Source organism: Eucalyptus grandis, chromosome 6, assembly GCF_016545825.1.
Source record: "Eucalyptus grandis isolate ANBG69807.140 chromosome 6, ASM1654582v1, whole genome shotgun sequence".
Taxonomy (NCBI): Eukaryota; Viridiplantae; Streptophyta; class Magnoliopsida; order Myrtales; family Myrtaceae; genus Eucalyptus; species Eucalyptus grandis.
In genome coordinates this window covers 51,112,790-51,133,368 of record NC_052617.1, presented here as the reverse complement: position 1 = coordinate 51,133,368, position 20,579 = coordinate 51,112,790, and the positions used below count along the sequence as shown (strand labels likewise).

At 40.5% G+C, this 20,579-nt stretch overlaps 2 protein-coding genes across 3 annotated transcripts; both read left to right on the top strand.

The window, feature by feature from the left end:
* Positions 1-639: 639 nt before the first annotated feature.
* On the top strand, positions 640-5,751 carry LOC104450585 (formamidopyrimidine-DNA glycosylase). Its single transcript, XM_010065192.3, is given in 11 exon segments — positions 640-973; positions 2,144-2,195; positions 2,469-2,526; positions 2,725-2,793; positions 2,882-3,007; positions 3,682-3,732; positions 3,905-3,982; positions 4,232-4,334; positions 4,920-4,954; positions 5,046-5,121; positions 5,124-5,751. Coding segments are annotated over 11 exon segments (1,221 nt in total). The 5' UTR covers positions 640-744; the 3' UTR covers positions 5,468-5,751.
* Positions 5,752-6,327: 576 nt separating this feature from the next.
* LOC104450584 (protein FAR1-RELATED SEQUENCE 8) lies at positions 6,328-17,251 on the top strand. 2 transcript variants are annotated; one of them, XM_039315331.1, is made up of 6 exons: positions 6,328-6,513; positions 7,745-7,846; positions 8,693-10,837; positions 12,553-12,897; positions 13,435-14,504; positions 14,644-17,251. In XM_039315331.1, exons 2-4 carry the CDS (start codon positions 7,778-7,780, stop codon positions 12,556-12,558), a joined length of 2,220 nt encoding a protein of 739 aa, XP_039171265.1. In that variant the 5' UTR covers positions 6,328-6,513; positions 7,745-7,777; the 3' UTR covers positions 12,559-12,897; positions 13,435-14,504; positions 14,644-17,251. The 2 variants fall into 2 exon arrangements, with proteins under 2 accessions (XP_039171265.1, XP_010063490.2); XM_010065188.3 differs by lacking the exons at positions 12,553-12,897; positions 13,435-14,504; positions 14,644-17,251 and having other exon boundaries at positions 8,693-10,925.
* The last annotated feature ends 3,328 nt before the right edge of the window (positions 17,252-20,579 follow it).

The following is a 20,579-nucleotide window of genomic DNA, read 5'->3' as shown; positions in this document are numbered from 1 at the left end:
CTGAAACTTACGCGTCCCCATCCCATCCCCCTAAGAAGGTGAGGATTTGAACCCCTCGCCTTCCCCTTTCATGTTGGAAGAGTAGCCACTGGGGCAAATTCCAGTGGTTATCTTAACCAATTAAATAACGATAATCATTACATAGCTAGGGGAAGGACAATTTACCAACCATTCTTGGTGAACAATTTTTCTTCCTTAACAGTGTATGTATGTAAGATACACAAAATATGTAAAAAGGATCTTAAATTTGCAACTATCGCGACACTCAAAAAGTGCATGGCATCTCTCTAATGAGCAAACTGCAGATTGGCAAAGACATAAGATGATGCAAATTTAAGAAACTCGATAGGCTTAAGAATTTCATCGAGTTTTATAGCTCGAGTTGTCATCGATTTCCTAACCGAATCCAGCCGGAGTAGAAAACCAGCACTCGATCGAGTTCGAGCACATGAGCACGCAACCCGCGGCTCGACCCGGCTCGATTACACCCTCCGGGCCAGATCGCCGCTCCGTGCGATGGACCGGGAGGAAGGAGGCCCGATTCGGCGGGCCGAGCCCGGCCCGACCAGGCCAGCCGAGGCATCCAACGCGGCGCGTTTCGGATCCGATGTTCGGAGCTCTCAAGCGCTTTTGCACCTGCGGGCCGATTCCAGTCGACGCTGCTGCTTTCTTCTGCCACTGCGCGTGCGGAGGGCGAGCGAAAAAGCGCGCGAAGAAGCCCTCGCGAGTGGCAAGAGCTTCACGATGCCGGAGTTGCCGGAGGTGGAGGCGGCGAGGAGGGCCGTTGAGGACCACTGCGTCGGCCGGAAGATCAAGAGGGCCGTCGTCGCCGACGACCCGAAAGTCATCGACGGCGTGTCTCCGGCCGACTTCCAGTCCGCGCTCGTGGGCAAGACCGTCGTCGCGGCTAGGAGGAAGGGCAAGAGCATGTGGCTCCAGCTCGATTCGCCTCCGTTCCCTTCCTTCCAGTTTGGTAACGCTCGAATGCTCCGACCCATTTGGAGTTTGGACAAGATCATCGGTTTTTTTTCACTCATCCGGAAATAGAAAGTAAAAAGGCACGGCCTTGCTGAGGAGAAAGTGCTGTAGCGAGCATTTTACCACGATGGAACTGTCGCTCGTTGATAATGACGTACTGTTGTGTGCTTGCTTGCATTTGGGAATGATGCATACAATACTAATCTATTTGGGAATTTGTTTGGCTTATGGAAGTGTTGGCGTGATGTAGAGTTGCATAGTTGTCATTCATTTGCTGAGGGAGTAGGTTCAGTTATTTTCTCCCAAACAGAATGCTTTAGTGACTTGTTTGAATGATTGGAAGGACATTGCTTTAGCAGAAGATGGGTGTTGCATGTTTCTTTTCTCCTTTTGTGGAGATGGAAGTAAGAGTCTATTAGTCTTTGATGCCAACAGCAAAAATCCTTGAGAACAAGCAGAGAAGGTGGAAAATACGAAATTTCGAAGAAGTTAGCTCTTATGCTTCGATATTGCTTGACCCCGAAAGACAATGGTCTATAAAAGCTAGCTCTTGTTAAGTTGAATGAATTATTTCCTACCATGTTGTAAAACCCAACATCCATTGTGGAGTTAGTTTATGAATTAATGAATAAGCAAAGGTCTGCCCCAATTTTGCCGCTTTGTGTAACCTTCTGTGGGATTGACCAACGTGTCTTGGTCCAGGTTCTTACCTATGTAGAAGTATAATTCCAGTTTCTAGAATTTTGTTCATTATTGTGGCAGCCCTAAGCTGAGAAATGCGGATGATGTAGGAGAGCAATGAAGGAAAATTAGATTTCTGGTTTTCAAAGTTTGTTATAAAACTCATAGCATATGGTCCTGTCCTGATATAAGGGTAGAGCAGTGGGCATGTAGGGATGAATTATATTAACACTACATCTGAACTGTGAAGAAGTGCTAATATATTTTTTATGTGATTCGCTTATTGCAAAAGTAAATTCACACTATGATATTTCCTTCATAGAATTTATTCTCTTTTATTTAGAAGAAGTTGGAGCATGAACACTAGAGAAGGCTTTATCTCTACTTGCCTTTTTATCATGACTGTGAGATATAAGATTGACTGTTGCTTTTGTTACCACTCTTTCATGGGTCCTTTACTCTAGCATCTCAATATGTCTTTCAGGGATGGCAGGTGCTGTCTATATTAAGGGGGTTGCGGTCACAAAGTATAAAAGGTGAGGCATGGGTTAATGATGCATGTGATAATTTGCTTTGATCATTTTCCAGGAAGAATATCTTCTGTTTCCTGTAATTTCTGGTGAACTCTGTATAGCTGAGACCAACTGAGACTGGTAACTGTCTCTATTGCCAGCTTTTGCTTGAACTTAAAAAAATTTCACTACACAAGTCTTGCTTGAGCAAATGTGCTTGTTCCTCTTGAAAGGAGAACATTGGTAACTCTTATTGGTGCCTTGAGGTCAATTGAATGCATCAATATTTTCTGGCAGGTCTGCTGTAAAGGACACTGATGAATGGCCTTCCAAGTATTCCAAAGTCTTCATAGAAGTAAGAAGTGTTCACAAATGAAGGGTGGATTCCGTTGTGCTTTTAGTTTTTTCATTTTCTTTCTCAGACCTGTGAGGTCACTGTGATTCCTAAATGTCCTAGTTTTTAGGTTAAGTTTTTCAATATCATAGGCTACTTGTGTATATAACTGTCCCTTCTCAAGAAACATTGTTACAAAAAATCATCATTCTTCTGCAGCTAGAAAATGGATTGGAGCTATCCTTTACTGACAAGAGGCGTTTTGCTAGAGTGCGCTTGCTGAATGATGTACGTGAAATATCTATAAATTTCTAGTCTTGTAAAAGAGAAATCCCCCTCCCTCCCTCCCTATTAACCACTTAATCTGATGTTGCAGCCGACTTCTGTGCCACCAATATCTGAGCTTGGCCCAGATGCACTTCTTGAGCCTATGACAATTGATGAATTTGCTGAATCCTTGAGGAAGAAGAAAATTGCAATCAAAACTCTATTGCTCGATCAGGTATCTATGTCCCCATATGGCTGATATCTGGAAAAATTTCATAGAGGACGATGCATCGAGAGGGGGAAAATTTAACTCTAGTTTTCTCCTTTGTACTTTCACTCTGTTGCCTCTTTGCAATTCTTATAATAAGGACATTCATGACAGTCTTTTTTAAGCTTGAGGAATTGTTTTACTCTGATTCACAAGCTTATTGTTTGAGGAGAATATGATTTTAAATTATTGGAGCCTGGTCAAAAGAGTTCGTTTTATGTAGTATAACCCAAAAGGTTATTGTCAAGATTACAGTGTGGTTTGGAACTCTTTGGTTCTCCTGTGAAATGTGCGCTTGAAGGGAAATTCCATTCAGCATGTTAGAAGATTTAATATTCAAATATAGATAATGAAAATTACAATGGTCGATCCTTTGGGGGAGGGGCAAAAAGTTTAATCTGGAATTTGTTGTCTTGATTAATTCTTTCTATTTCTTCTGGATCTTAGAGCTATTGTTTTGTCATTATAAGTCAATATGGTGCATGGAACTTTTCCTTGATGTCATGGAGTAATTTGTTATAGAGTATAATTCAGATTGTTAATTTTAGTACCATCTGCTTCGACATTTGCTTATTGTTTCACAGGTTCTTTTTTTGTTTTCTGTCTAACGTATCTGGATCTTGACTCTTTAATTTTCACAGAGCTTTATTGCTGGTATTGGCAATTGGGTTGCTGATGAAGTGCTATACCAGGTCATTTATCTTCCTTATATCTATTTGAAGGATTCTTAGTAGTTCTGTGTACCTTTGCGGGCGATAGAGTTCATTGCTTTCTCTTCATTTTATAATTTTCAGATTGTAAATTTTTGTGGCCTTCTACTCTGATTCTCCCTTATATAGTTAAATATTTTCTAGTTTGTTACAGGCAAAAATTCATCCTCTGGAACCTGCCTCCAGTCTTTCAAAAGAAAGCTGTGCGACATTACACAAGTGCATTAAAGAGGTAGGAGATCAAACATTCTTCTTTACATCCCTCTCTTGCTTAGATTGGCTCCATGATGTGAATTACATTTATGGCAACATAGAGGAATTGCATGTAGGTTATTCAGTTTGCTGTTCAAGTTGATGCAAATTGCAGCCTGTTTCCCCTTGAGTGGTTGTTTCATTTTCGGTGGGGCAAAAAGCCCGGAAATGTTAATGGTAAGATTCTTAATATTCATGAACCATCATGACAGTATAATTGGTTTCACAGGTCATTGAGAAAGCAATTGAAGTTGGGGCAGATAGTAGTCAATACCCTAGTAATTGGATATTCCATTCCAGGGAAAAGAAGCCGGGCAAGGCTTTTGTTGATGGTTTGACTCTTTTCTTGTGAAATAGCCTTAGTCAATGATATCCATTCTTTTCGCTCCTTTTTGTGCTATGCTTCCTGTGGTTGTATATTGAAAGAGAGGCACATGTGAAAAATCCTCCATGAGCATGTCTACGTACTTGTACATTGGTTCTCTTCTGCATCATAGTCCTATGCCATATTCAAATTTTATTGACGTTGTTTTACATACAAGTCAGACTGGACAAGCGAATGTTGGCCTGGCCCTAGGACTTGTCCACTATCCCTTGAAAACCAGAATGTCCACAACCAGTCTTTAATCTGGTTGACCTTGTGAACTGTTGATCAAACCTTGAATGAGTTCTTCCATCTGAAGATAAAGAGCGTGTTCATGCAGGCATCTGGTTTCGAACTTAGCATTTATTTAAGATGGAAAAGGTTGCACAATCCCTGGCTATGAACTTAGGCTTTTGAGTTTGATGTTTGACCTTGACTAAAACCAAACAACGGTCTGACCCCATTAATTCTCTGATTGGGTGTCCAATTAAATCTAGAAAAATTGTTTGTGTTGACGAAGAAAGATTTGTTACAGTTGTTAATGTTTCTGCAGGCAAAAGAATTGATTTTATCACTGCCGGTGGCCGGGTATGTCATTTTCAAAACGACTTCTCTTTTATCTCTCCAAATTGCTTTTTATCACATAGTCAATTTGATGGGCCTTGATTTTCTGTCCTAGACGACTGCATATGTACCTGATCTGCAAAAGCTAAATGGAGCTAATGTGTTAAATGCTGCCAAGAAAAAGGAAAGCAAACCTCAAAGAGAAAGAAGCATGGCAAGGAGGAGGAGGAGGATGAGGACGACGATGGTGGTGTAGCAATTGAGGAAGATAAAGAAACTGCCAAGTTGAAGAAGGCCAACAAACCTAGAGGTCAAGGTGGAAAATCATCCACAAGAAGGAAACCCAAGGAAAGCGATGATGAAAGTGATGAAGTCGACATAGGCGAGGAAGATGAGAGTGCATATGGTAATGGCAAGAATGAGCAGAAAAAGAGAACAAGAGGGGCAGTCAAGAATGAAAAAGGTCCAGAAAAGGCCGCGAACAAGAAGGCTCAACCGGCTAGGAACAGCCAAAAGCCAAAGAAGCGAGCTAAGTAAATATCGTTTAGATATTAATGAACCGGGTCTCTTGCACATGCCCGCTTTTGGTAGGATCAGAGGGCAGGACCGTGCATATTATTGTAAGTAATGTTAATGTGCAGTCGTTCGCTTTCGTTGGTGAAATTGGGAAGGTTTTCCTTGCGGCTATGATGTCTGTTGTGAACTTGATTGCCACTTTCTGCAGTACAATCTGAACGATGTAATTCCATATTTAGGTTGTTGGATTGGGTTTTACTATTCGAGTCTATCAGATGACCTCTATATGCATACTCTCTGATTAATTTGGTCATGGTATGGTAAAGTTTGCAGTTCGTCCCCGAGGTTCAATTTGTTTGTCGCTGGCTTGCAGGAGAATGAAGCATTGCAATCTTTGTTTCTTTGGCCACAGCCACCATATTGGCAGTTTCATTAATATGTCAATAATCTCGGGTCCACTGAGGCTCTAATGTCACGTTGATCGCGATTAGAAGTCTGTCATTTCAGCTTTAAGCTCATTCAATTGGGTGACCTCTATTACTAGAGTAACTAATTTAAAAAGATCTCTTAATCTGAACGATTGATGTTCGACTCTTTTTTCTTTTGAATATATACGACAACTACTTCTAGTGCTCGAGAAAAATCATCTCCACAAGCTCGTGCTAACAACTACCGTACATACCATGTCAACTTATAGGTACCGACCATTTGACAAGGGAGGCAAGTCATACATTTTTTTTTTTCTTTTTATCATTTTAGTTAAAAAGAATTTAAAAAAAAATTTAAGAAACAAAAATTTCTCAATTTGGGGGTAATCAATCTCACAAGCCCAGCCCATTTGTCCAGCCCGACACTCAATCCTTCAAAATTCTCTCTTTCTCTCTCTCTCTCCATCTTTCTTGACTACACTGCTCGTTACAGTGCTCGCAGCTCGTGCAAACTCCCAAAAAATGTGCGATCTTCAAGCCTCGACGAATCGAAGCTTCCTTTTTTCTCACACCCCTTTTCCGGATTCCACCCGTGCCTTCCGTTTCGGCCTCGTTTCTCTCGCGACCCGAAGTTACCAGGTACTTTCGTTCGGTTCTCCGACGATCGCCCAGTTCCTTTTTTTTTTTTTTTTTTTGCAGTTTGTTAATCGGTTGTGATGGTTGTCGTGATTCATCCGCTCATTCCGAGGTTTTGGGTTCATTGGTGAGCTGTTTGATATTGTTGTCCTTTCTTTTGGTTCAGCGTTGTGTCTAGTGTCTCTTGAATTGGAAGGCTCGTCGGCCGTTTAGATGCATTCGCAATCAAATAGGGTCAACGTTTGGTTGCTCCAGTTTTTTGGGGCCAGACTGATGGGCAGTTTGATCCTTTTCATCTTGTTATTGCGTTGTCGCAGGAAGTCGCGTTCTTTTCGAATATTCAGGCTTCTCGTTCGATATCAATTATATGCTGCAAATCTTAAGCCAAAGTTTCGGGCCCCGGTTGCTGGAGTTCAAAGTAATAACAGGATCTAGATCACGAAGCTGTTGTAATTCAATTAGATTCGTGTGCTAATTCTTTTAGAGCTGTTATGCTATCGCAAATGGTTTTAATTTAGTGATGTCATGATCATGTCATGTCAACATGGCTAGAAGTGATCGAACTGCACTTGCACCTCGATCTATATTGTCTAGTTTGCTTATGATCATGCCGGGTTTTGTATTTACTTGTTTACTTTCACTGTGAGGTGGTTTTGGTATTGCGCTTATGGGAGGGCAAGAGTAATGCTAAAGATTTTGGTGTGATTTCAGTGGAATTAGTATCTTACTTTAGCAGGGTGTCGTGAAGATATATCATCTTCACTTAATATCTGTTAGATAAAATTAGTTGAGCAGGAATCTGGCTTTTATATGATTCTTGTTTAAGGAAATACGGGCACAAATTGTGTCTGTCCTAAGTAATGGGGTGTCAATTTTAGGTTACTCTTGTCACGGATACACACAAGTATTCTTTTGATGGAGTTAATCATATTCTTTGATTTTTGTTCTAATGATTCTATCCTGCAAATTAGTACTTGCCATAACTGATATTGCCACTAGGCCAGTGCCATGTGGGTTCAATATTGATAACATCAAGAAATGTGAATGCTTAGGAGAAATTGTGTGGAATGCTTGGAATAAGATTGTTTTGCAATATGTAGCTCCACGTAAACGACATTTGAGAAGCTTATTGGACACATCTTTGAGAAGGAAATCTAGAAGCATTTGTGAGCATAATGAAGTAACTTAAATTTAGAGTCAGAGTTGATAATCATCGATCTTTTTCACTGATCAGGTGTGGCCACGACTATGATTTCTCCTGGAAAGTATGAGTGGTGATAGCAATCTTTCACCAAACAACAAGGCCTTCCCACCCAGCCATAACCTCAATATCTCAGTAAGCATGATACTCTTCCTATCATCATGTATATGGAGGCTGCGTTTCAGTTGTTTTGGTTCCATTGTGCATCTGTGCATAGTTCTGCAAATAACAGTTACTCCTTCAGCCTTCTGTTCTTGTCTTGCGACAATTCTTACCTTTTTCTAAGTGTTCTGGGTCCATTTAGATCTTATACTTTCTCCTTTATACTTTTTGGCATTTGAGACTTGAGTTTTATTTTATGTTGGCTACTTGAAATCTTTAGAAATCTATACACGTGGACTTTTAAAGTCATGTGAAATATATTAATTCTCATAAAAAATTTTAAAGTCAATATGTGTTTGTTTTGGTGAGAAAATCCATAAGTAAGATTTTGAAGATTTTGAACAGTCATACCCTATATCTCAATTCAAATTCAAACATCTTAGCGAAAATCGGACTATAACGTACAGTATAAAAAGTTCTTTTCCCCTAATAAAGAGCCTCACTGATGTAATATGTATTGGCCATTACAAAATTATGAACAAAACCTGCAATTGATTCTATGAAAATTAAGCAGCAGAAATGCTCCTCTCATTCACAGAAGAGATTAACCTAGCAGTTTCAGCACAGTAAGTTTGATTAGCATGTTGCAGTGTGAGTGTTTTGTTTAATTGGTTGGTTATTTTAATCAATAGTAATGAGGAAAAAGTCAAAGACAATGATAGTAAGAAAACTGCATAGATGTGCTGTCAAGTGACTTTTATTTTTATGTCAAAGGAGAAGTATTAAAAAAATTAGTGATGATTGAATTGCTTTTTCATCAAGTGATTCATGGTGACACCAATTAGTGGGTTGATAATTCTTCTCATTTTCCTTTTGCAGGTAGAACAAGGTTCTCCAGACAGCGAGGAACTAATTGAGGAAGAAGCCCATGTCCTTGAGATTGATGGCGATGAGATTGAGAATGATAGCGAGGAAGAACTTGAATTGAATGATGGTGAACATGAGCTTGAGCTGAATGACGGCGAGCAAGATCTTGAATTGAATGATGGCGAGCAAGTGCTTGAGTTGAATGGCGTTGAGCAGGGGCTTGAGATTTTGGAGGAGGAGGAAGAAGAAATTGTGGGGGATGGTTCAGTTGGCACTGATGTTCATAATGGCACATCTGATGTAAAGGAATACCCTCCACCTTTTGTAGGAATGGAGTTCGATACATATGACGATGCTTACAATTATTACAATACGTACTCAAAGGAACTTGGGTTTGCTATTAGAGTGAAGTCTTCATGGACTAAGCGGAATAGCAAAGAAAAACGCGGTGCAGTTCTCTGTTGCAACTGCGAGGGTTTCAAAACTATCAAAGAAGCAAGCAGTCGAAGAAAGGAAACACGGACAGGTTGTCTGGCAATGATAAGGTTGAGACTAGTTGACTCCAACCGGTGGAGGGTAGATGAAGTCAAGCTTGAGCACAACCACTCATTTGATCCTCTTAGAGCAAAAAACTCGAAGTCACATAAGAGGATGGATGCTGGTGCTAAGCATAAACTGGAACCAAATCTCGATGTGGAAGTCCGAACAATCAAACTGTATCGAACGCCAGTCATAGATACTATGGGTTGTGGAAGTTCATACTCCTGTGAGAGAGAAACCGGCTTTGACAGGGCCAAGCGTTTAAAGCTTAATAAAGGAGATGCTCAAGTGATGCATGATTTCTTCAATCAAATGCAGCTTGTAGATCCAAATTTTCTTTACCTGATGGATCTTGGCGATGAAGGGTATTTGAAGAATGTATTTTGGATTGATTCGAGGTCCAGGGCTGCCTATGGGTACTTCAGTGATGTGGTTGTGTTTGAGACAATGAACCTGTCAAATAATTGTGAGATTCCTCTCTTTGCATATGTTGGAGTTAATCACCATGGGAATAATGTGTTGCTTGGCTGTGCTTTGATTTCAGACTCAAGCTTAGAGACATATATATGGCTATTTAGGGCATGGCTTACATGCATGTCAGGTCGACCTCCACAAACTATCATTACTGATCAGTGCCAGGCCATGCAAAGTGCAATAGCTGAGGTCTTTCCAAGGGCTCACCATCGTCTCTCGCTGTCATATGTGATGCAGAGCATTCGTGAAAAGGTGACAGTTTTGCAGGAGTCTGAGGCATTTCTCACGTTGCTGGATAGCACAGTTTATGACATTCCTAGAGTTGAGGAGTTTGAGACGGCCTGGGAAGAAATTATGCGGCGTTTTGGCATCAAGGATCAAGAGTGGCTTCAGGCATTGTATGAAACTCGAGAGAGATGGGCCCCAGTTTACTCGAAGGACACTTTTTTTGCCGGACAGAACGGTTTTCACAGAGGCAATTCTAAGAGTCTGTTCTTTGATGGTGATGTGCTTCAGCAGACTTCTTTGAAAGAATTTCTCTTGGCATATGAATCGTTCTTGCAACAGAAGAAGCAGAAGGAACTTCTTGATGATTTGGAGTCTAGGGACTTAAGTGCCATGTTGAAAACATCATCTCACTATGAGTTGCAGCTCTCCAAGTTGTATACTAAAGCAATCTTTACCAAATTCCAAGATGAAGTTGTGATGATGTCTTCTTGCCTTGGTGTAACGCAAGTTCATGCGAGTGGGCCGATTGTGACATACTCGGTGAAAGAAAGAGATGGTGATGGTGATCTGGAAGATGTCAGGCACTTTGAAGTCATATATGACAAAGCGGGAACCGAAGTTCGTTGCATCTGTAGCTGTTTTAATTTCAAGGGCTATTTATGTAGACATGCATTATGCGTGCTTAATTACAATCAGGTGGAGGAGATTCCTTTCCAGTATATATTGTCTCGGTGGAGGAAGGATTTTAAGCGCTTGTATGTACCGGAATTTGGGTCCAACAATATTGATGTTAGCAACCCGGTTCAGTGGTTTGACCATTTGTATAGGAAAGCCATAAGGGTTGTGGAGGAAGGGATGATGTCCCAGGATCATTATATGGTTGCTTGGCAAGCATTTAAAGAGTCTTTGAATAAGGTCCGTCTTGTAGCTGATAAAAGTAACAATCACTTCAATGTATAAAATTCTTTGCATAGCTGAGTTGGTATCGTTTCAGATTTTTGTTTGTGAATCTCTTCATACATTTTCAATTATGCAAGCGAGTGATTAATCTTGGAAGGATGAATTCCTGGAAAATTTCTCTTGGATAAAAGCTTGCATTCATACCGTAAAAAACCACTCCTGACCTATTTCTAGGTTTTATATTTTATGTCCTGTATCTATTCAGTCTTGGTTTAGCATTAGAGGTGATCAACAGGTGGGTGGCCCACTTGGCCTGCCCAGGCCGAGGTAAGTGGGTGGGCTTGGGTAATGTTCTTACATTAGAAAGCCCAGCCCACTCATCTTATATGTAGAGGGTTTGGACGACACATTATGCCCACCCTTGAGGCCTGGCCTGGCCTGCCCCTACCCAGCGATCACCTCCATTTAGCATCCTGCTGGTTTTAATCCAATGAAGTTTGGGCACTGCAAGAATGAGTTTGTCATTATATTATGGCATGTGATGTAAGATGATCCATTGGATGTCAAGCATTTTCCACCAAGGTTAGGAAAGCTCGTGGTTTTGTAGATTGATATTCCTATCATATTTTGATCTTTCTAATTGCTATTCAATCTCTTTGGCCTCTGTTTGCTAGTCAATTGGTTAAGTTATCTTGCCATTCTTGGATGTTATCTGATTATTCACTGAAAAATGCAAAAGGCAGTTAGAGGAGAGGAAAATAGGAGTAAGAAAGCAAAACACAGTGCAAGAGATTGCTGTCAATGTTGTTATGAGTTTTCCTCTTTTTCTAATTGAACTTGTTAGACATTAGCAGTTCACATACCTATTGTGGCGGAAAAAAAGGGGAAAAACAGAAATAAGAATAAGACAGATTTTGTACTGGTGACTTCTCTAGTCGACATGGAATATCCTCTTTTTGTTCATTTTTAATGTGGGAGATTGGGAGTCAAAAAGTTTCAGCCAGCCCCATTGTGAACGACCCACCTAAAGCTGTGCACACACGTTTCAACTTGACAGGAAGTTTCCGTCACATTGCCAGGAATATTCTAAGTGCATTCTTGTATTGAAATAACTTCTGGCCAGAGATTTTGACTTTTAGGCAACTTCAGAATTACTCTGAAAGCAACTAAGCTGTAGACTCAAAGTGCTCACAGAGCTTCATGGATGAAGAGAAGGATGAACTCAAGTGCAGCGACGATGTCTGCTGATTATGAGGTTTTCTTGAGTTTCAGAGGGTGAAACACTCGTCGAACCTGGGGTATCCACCCTTCTATCTTTGATTGCTGATGTTGCTGGTTCCAGTTCACTTGGCTGCTGCTTCGGTTTGGATGTAACCTGGTTTTGTTGGGTTGTATTTCTGCCCTCCTTTTTCGTCTGTTCTTGTCTTGCTTTCTGCCCTGGCTATGCTGTTCGTTAGCCTTCTTCTAGCTGCTTGTTTTCCTGTTCCACGTTTCTTTCTCTGCAGCTTGGGTTGGCACCCTTCCACTCGTTTGGTATTTCTCTGACCCTCTGAGTGCAAGTTTTTTGGTGCCGGCCTTTTTCTGCTGTACTTTGTATAGCTTCCTGGTTCACAAGTCTATCTATATTACTTACCTTTTACCAAAAAAAAAAAAAAAAAAAACACTCGTCGAACCTTCACCGATTGCCTCTATGAAGCCATGAGCAACACCAGGAATTTTTTTTTCTCCAGAGATGATGAAGAGCTCCGCATTGGCGAAGAGATTGGAGGCAAGCTTCTGCGAGCAATTGGAAGCTCCAAAATCTGGATACCAATCTTCTCTAAAGGCTATGCTTCCAGCAAATGGTATCTCCAAGAACTTGTGCACATGGTGGAATGCAAGAGAAGCTTGAAAGAGAAGGAGATTTTGCCCATTTGCCACAACGTGGAGGCGTCAAATGTCAAGCTTAGAACAGAGTTGTACAATAATGCCCTGAAGGAGCACGAGGAGAAGTTTGGTGATGAGAAGGTGCAGCAGTGGAAGGAGGCTCTGAAAGGGGTTGCTAGGATCAGAGGATGGGACATAAATGATAGAGCGTAAGGATCTGAAGTGCTAAACTTTCATTTAGATGTTTACTTTGATATTTCATGTTTTCTTTAGTCCTGTAAAGCGACTTTGTCTTTCTCCATCCCATGAACGAAACACTTCCTAGAAAGATTCGGGCAATAGTGATTCCTTCTTAAAGGATTTCCTGACTCCGGATTCTTTTGTTAATTTATTTGTCTTTTAAATGTTCACTGATTTATTCAACTGTTGCAGGTTCTAATCCCGACCTTCTTTGTTTCATTTGGGCCCTTGACATGTAGGCTATAGCTGCTGCTGAGCTTTAAGTTCCACATAGAGTGTTCAATTTAGCATCAAGCGACAGGCCTTTTCGAGCATGTAAAATGTATTTGCTAGTCCTATTTATGTAGTAATACCCTCGAAAATGCTTTTCTCACCATGCATTTGATTAGCCTACTGATCTAACCGTAACTTATGAGTTAGATAGTTGCATGAAACTACATTCCCTTGACCTTGAGGGCGATTTTTACTTTTGATCTACAGACATTCTTTTTTTTTTTTTTTTTAAGAAATTGGCGGTCAAGTTGAGCTTATCAATGCAATTGTTCAAGAGGTATTAAGTAAGCTGAAAACAAGGCAGAGGAGTTTGCCTGATCATTTCCTCGGAATGGACGATCAAGTGGAAGCTGTGATGGGTTTGTTGGACACCTACTCCATGAATGGATAGTCAGTTGTAATCCACGGTATGGGTGGGAGTGGCAAAACAACTCTTGCCAAGGTCATCTTCAACAAAATATATTCTCAGTTTGAAAGCTGTAGTTTCCTCTCAAACATGCGAGGATCATCACAATGGTGCGACATTGTGAAATTGCAAAAACAACTACTGTCTGACATTCTGAAGTTAAGATCCATAGAAATCAATGACATTGGCGATGGGATAAACATGCTCAAAGAAAGATGTCTTATCGTTCTTGACGACATTGATAATGGGGACCAACTCATAAACCTAGGAGGAAAGTCTGATTGGTTGGGTTCGGATAGTAGGATTATCATACAACTAGAGACACAAGTTTTCTGGCAGCTGAAGAGGGGAGACACAAATTTTATGAAATGAGGCTAGTGTGTCCCAAAAATGCTCTTCAACTTTTCAGCATGTGCTTCCTCCACATGATTTAATTGATCTTTCAACCAAAGTTGTTGCCACTATGGGAGGACTTACTTTGGCTCTTGAGGTTGTCGGCTTGTTTCTTCGCCGAAGAGGCGACGTGATATGGAAAGACACACTGAAGAGGTTACAGAAAATGCCTCACTAGTCCAGAAAAAGTTGGTGATTAGTTATGAAGCATTAGAGGACGAGGAAAAACAAAATTTTCTTGATATCGCATGTCTCTTCACCAACGAACGAAAGGGTGACACAAGTCATTTGTGGGAAGCTTGCGAATTTTATCCAGAGAGTGGAATTATTGTCCTTATGCATATGTCTTTGATAAAGATTATTGACCATGATAAAATATGGATGCATGACCAACTCAGAGACCTTGGAAGGGAGATTGTCCACCAAGAAAACCGCCAAAGGCTGGGAAGACGGAGCAGGTTGTGGTCTCCTGAGGTTGCTCTAAATGTAGTCCTGGAAAAGGAGGTAAAAATCTTGTATTTTGGAATGTTCTTAAGGGGAAAAGCAGTTCATGTATATCCTGTATTAATAGTAGATTGTAATATGTACTCCTTTCTCTTTTGTCAGTTTGAACTCTCATCATCCTAATATATTTCGATTTTAGGGAACTGACAAGGTAGAAGCACTCAGTCTTGAGGCACCAAGTCAAATCGAATGTGAACAAATTGCAAGGCTGGTAAATCTAAGATTCCTTAAATTAGTTGGGGGAAAACTCATGGGAGACTTTGAGAATACTTTCTCAAACTAGAGATGGCTCCCTTGGTATCATTGTCCAGCAGAATTTCAGGCAACCAACCTTAAATTGAGGAATTTGGTTGTCCTCAAGCTTTCAGGAATTGACATAACTGAATGCCGGCGTGGATGGGATCATAGCAAGGTATATAGTCATTTAGTGTGCGGCTGCATTATTAATATTTGCTCTTTATGAGTTTTAGTTGTTTTACAGGTGGCAGAACATTTGAAAGTTCTAAGTATCACAGGCTCTGGATACTTAACGAGAGTGCCTAACTTCTCTACATTCTCAAAATTAGAGAAATTGATTCTTGAAGATTGCAAAAGGTTAGTTGAGATTGACAGCTCCATCGGGAGGTTGGAGTGCCTAGTTTACTTGGAAATTAATGGATGGGTATGGAGAAGTTTCCTGCAGGCTCTAGTTTGATATTGGAACTTGCAACAAGACTTAATAGAAAGAGTTCAGTCTTAGCTGGAGAATTGAATTCACTGATAGAGTTACCTGATACAATTGGAAACTTGAAAAGATTGAAGGTATTGAGGGTAAAACATGTCAAGATAGGGAAGCTACCGGACTCAATTGGTGGACTGGAGTCACTTCTTGAATTGGATATGTCTGGTACAGAAATTACAGATTTACCTGAATCTATTAGAGATCTTACAGGGTTAAAGGTAATAAGGATGAGTTGCAGCAAGATACGAAAGCTACCGCACTCGATTGGGAGAGTAGAATCATTGCTCCATTTGGATCTCTCTCTCTCTCACAGAAATTACAGATTTACCAGATTCTATTGGGAATCTTAAATTGTTGAAGGTGATAAATCTGGGTGGGACTGAAATAAGTCAGCTACCGAAGGCCATTGGGAGGATCGGGAATCTTGAAAAGCTGCTTGCCAGTTGGCGTTTATATTTATGGGGAGAAATCCCAAGTGAAATATCTTGATTATCCTTCTTGAGATTTTTAAACTTATAAGGTAGTGGTATTAGTAAATTGCCGACAACTATTGATCAGCTTACTCATCTACAAGAACTTCATTTACAAAATTGTTGTGATCTTCAACAGTTGCCAGGGCTTCCCATGAGTTTAACTACATTGGACTTTACATCTTCGACGTTGCAGACAGTACCCGACCTTTCCAACATGACCAATTTAGTCGACCTGTCCATTTCTGATGGTGCTCATATTGATGTCAGCTCACAAGTGGAAAGAGGGCAAGTAGAAACTGAGAACATAGAGTGGGTTGTAAGGTTAACCAGACTGGAGAAGTTGGCACTAGTTCCTTCAGATTCCATACCACTAATGTTAACTGATCTGTCTCCCCTCTCTCGGCTCCAGCATCTCAGAATATCTTTCTTTGACCCCAATTCTTCGATGCAATTACCATCCAGTCTCAAAAGCCTTACCCTTGTAGGTTTTGAGTCACCCGTAAAATGGTCATCTCTTTCCTACTTGGAGAATTTGTACACTTTGTGATCCAAAGGTCTGGGCTTAAAGAGATTCACTTTGATGAATCTGGACAGCTAAAGAATCTCCAGAAATTGAAATTGTATCACTGCATGTCCCTTAAGAGGCTATCATCTTTATCACACTTGAGGGGGCTCAAGTTTTTGTGTGTCATGATGCCCCAAGCCGACTGAAATTCAGGTTTTGAGAAATTGGAGATGTTGCGAGGCCTTATCATTCTCAAATGTGCTTCCATAGAAAGCCTACCTGATCTGTCAAGTTTGCACAAGCTGAAGAAGTTGCACATTGATGATTGTAAATCCCTAAAACAATTACCCAAGGTGGGAACATCGTGTGATCTCATTGTTGAATGATGCCTGTAGGTTATGTGACTATATAGGCCCTCACCAGCTTCACAAAGATGCAACGAGTGCAGATCATTGACTGCAAGATACCGATGGCCAACTCTAGATAGAACAGTGACGCTATTAAAGTTGAGGAGTTTTCAGTGAGCAATTATGGGAGTCTGTGCTTTGATGGCTACGTGCTCCAGCAGGCTTCATTGAAAGTCTTTCTCAAGTTGTGCAAACTGGTCTTGCAAAAGAAGCAGCGAAAGAAAGTACTTGATGATTTAAGGTCTAGAGACTTAAGTGTTCAAAGCATGGCACTAGCTCTTGTGATGATGTCTTCTTGCCTTCGGGTAACGGAAGGCCTACCAGAAATATATGACAGAAAGCAGGAACTTTCCTTTCCTTCTGTAGCTGTTAAATTTAAGGCTATTTATGTAGACATGCATTTTGCATGCTTAATCAGAACCAGGAGTTAGATTCCTTTCCATTATATGTTGTCTTGGTGGAGAAAGGATTTGTAAGTGCTTGTATGTACTGGTATTCAGATCCAACAACATTGATGTCAGCTACCCCGTTCAGTGGTCTGATAATTTGTCTGGGAAAGCCACACAGGCTGTGAAGGACGGGATGTTATCCCAGGATCATTATATGGTTGCTTGGCAAATATTTGACAGGTATTTGAATAAGGTCCATCTTGTCGCTGACAAAAGTAACAATCACTACAATGAATTAAATGCCTTGCATAGTTGACTCAATACGTTAACTCTTGATATCCCTCCAATGGTGCAAGCAGGCTGTTCATCTTTGGAGGTTGAGTATCCTGGAAACATTGTCGGAGAAAAAGCTTGCAATTTTCGAACATAAAATCACTTTTAACCTTATATTTTGAGTTCTATATATCTTTCCGGTATTGGGGTAGCATATTGCTGGTTTTAATTTCATGGAGTTAGGGTAATCCAAGAGTAAGTCTGGCATTATCTAATGGCATGCAGTGTAAGATGATATTTACAGAAGTCAAGCATTTTCCGCCAAGGGCAGGAGAATCTGTGGTTTTGTAGACATAACATGTCCATCATATGTTGATCTTTTCATTGCTGCTTAATCTTTTGGCGCATATGCAAATTGATTATGGTATCTTGCCATCGTTGGGATTTCACATGTTTATCTGCTGATGAAAGGCAAAAGGCGGTCAGAGGGGAGGTTGAGGTAATAACGAAATCAAAACACAGTGCAAAGAAATAGCTCTGGGTACGGTACTAATCTCCATCTCTCCTCATCGAAATAGTCGGTAGATATTAGCAGTTTATAGAACCACAAATTATGGCAAAAAGAAAAGAAGAAGAAGATAAAACCAGAAATAACGGTAAAGCATTGTATTGGTAAATTCTCCAGTTGAGTCGATAATCCTTTCGATTTTTCACTACGTTGGAGTTATTAGGATATAAGTTTTTCGCAAGGGCGATTCATTGGATCTAGCAGAATGAATCGGCAAAATCTTCGCCAAATAAACAGTTCCAGGTTTCCATTGCTCATCTCTAATTTTCATTTAACTCCCCTTTCATTTTTATGAAAATTCAAATTTCCTCGAAGTGGAACTTAATTGTAGATGCTTGGCCAATACGGAACTCTCATGAACCAAGCAAAGCTCTGCCTCTGTCGAACACGTTCCATTGCACTTGACTTATGATAGCCAAAATTCATGAAAATGCTACCGTTTTTCTTTACGTTCGTACATGGGATGAGAGTCAAAGTTTCAGCCTTTGTTAAACTGTCAACGACCCATCAAAGCTGTACCCGCAGTCTCAACTAGACAAGAAGTTTGCGCTACAATTCATGGACAGTGCACTCTTGCGCGAAAATAACTTCTGGCCCGAAGATTTTGACTTCCATGCAACCTCGGAATTATTCTGAAAGCAACTATGCTATAGCCTCAGAATTCTCCTGAAGCTTCCTCGATCACAAGAGAGGACGAACTTGGGAGCAGCGTTGAGTACTGCTTATGAGGTGTTCTTGGAACTTCAGAGGACCGGATACTCGCTTAACATTCACAGATTGCCCCTATGGAGCCATGAACGAGGCCGGGATCCGTGTTTTCAAAGACGATGCAGAGGTCCGCTTCAGTGAAGAGATAGGGGGTGAGCTTCTGCAGGCAATCCACAGCTCCAAACTCTGAATACCCATCTTCTCTAAAGACTATGCTTCCACCATATGGTGTCTCTAAGAACTCATGCACATGGTGGAAAGCAAGAGACGCTTGAATGAAAATGAGATTTGGCCTATTTTCTTCAATGTGGAGGCGTCAGTTGTCAAGCTCAGAATGGAGTTGAACCGTAATGCCCTGAAGAAGCACGAGAAGCATTTGGAATAATCCCCCTTCTCCAGAAACTTGATTTCCAAGGTTGCAATGAGCTTCAAGCGTTGCCAGAGCTTCCTGCTAGTTTGATCAGCCCGTACTTTCAGTACTCGTCATCGCCCACATTTCCAAACCTCTCCAATGATTAATTTAGTCGATTTGTTCTTATCAGATGGCTTTGCAAGGCTCGTTAATTGTGAGAACACCAAGAAAGAGGTTTCCAATTTGTCGTGTATTGCGAGTTTGTCAATACTGGAGAACTTGAAATTGATCCATGCAAATATCGGCATGCTGCCTAGAGATTTGAGTTCACTTCCTTGGCTTAGGAAACTCATCTTACCTTGCCTTCACTTGCAATCAGTCACATAACTTCCACTGCATCTAGGAGCGCTGGTATAAATTCCAAGTCAATGATAGGATGGTCGCACCATTCGTGCCTGAAAAATTGTCACATGTGGAGCTCAATCAATCTTCATTAAAGGACATGAGACTCGACGAGCTCAGGGTAGTGGAGAAATGGCCTTCTGATTTATCTTTTCTCTTGCAAATATTCCACACGCTGTTCTCAGGAACCGACACCAGAAGCTCGCTGTGTAATTTGTAATTTGTAGATTCTTTAAGAGCATTGACTGTCTTCCAGTGCGAGTTCCTCACAAGAATAGCCAGGTTGTCAAGCTCAAGAATCTTAAAGAATTCAGCACGTCAACCTGCTCAATACTAGTCAAGATTCGAGGACTGAAAAAAAAAATTGGAATTGTTTGAAGTATTAAGAATTTCCGAGTGCGATTCAATGGAAAGGTTACCTGATGCATCAAAGCTGAAGAAGATAAAGAAATTGGATACTCTACAAGGTGTATCGTTGAAGAGTTTGCCAGATCTATCATAAGCAGAAGTACCATGTTCTGTCGTAGTTATCGGAAGCCCCAACTTACATGACTATGCTGGACCCTCCCGGTTTGGCACGAAAATAGACATCGGAAATTACAGGAACAGACGCATAGCATACTTGCCAGTAAAGGTGTACCTTCCCAGTCTTTGACTCTTAGCAGAGAAACGGCCTTCTGATTTATCTTTTCTCTTGCAAATATTCCACACGCTGTTCTCAGGAACCGACACCAGAAGCTCGCTGTGTAATTTGTAGTTTCTCACAAAACCTACAACGGACGATGCTAGGCGCTTTGGAAAATTGAGCTTGTTATGAGATCTCCACAAGTGAAAGGGGGCGTTGAAGGATTAAGCTCCTTGTGCAGAACAAAGATACCTAGTGCATTAGAATACTAAAGGGATAAGTCCTTTGAAAATGCTAAAATTTGTCATGAAAATATAATTAAATCCTAAAACTTTCAAAAGGTATAATTAAATTCTTTTTATTTTATTTTATGAAAGTACAATTAAATTTTAAAACTTTTAAAAAATACAACAAAGTCATAAAACTTATTGCAAAAGTGTAACCGTATTTTAGAACTTTCAAAATATACAATCAAAAGAATAACTTAATTAGACCAATCCAACAAGTTTTAAAACTTAATTGCACATTTTTTCAAACTTTTAAGACTTAAATGTACTTTTGTGATAAGTTTTAAAATTTGCAATGCATTTATCCTAATACTAAAAGACAAGTACTTAAAAAATGGTTGTTACTTTTTGAGGGGAAAAGAAAA

What these genes read in the sequence shown, in the direction of transcription:
- LOC104450584 (XM_010065188.3), top strand. Translation starts at nt 7,778, where the DNA reads ATGAGTGGTGATAGCAATCTTTCACCAAACAACAAGGCCTTCCCACCC. An exon ending in GCCATAACCTCAATATCTCA is followed by an intron (nt 7,847 to 8,692) that starts GTAAGCATGATA and finishes TTCCTTTTGCAG; the next exon opens with GTAGAACAAGGTTCTCCAGA.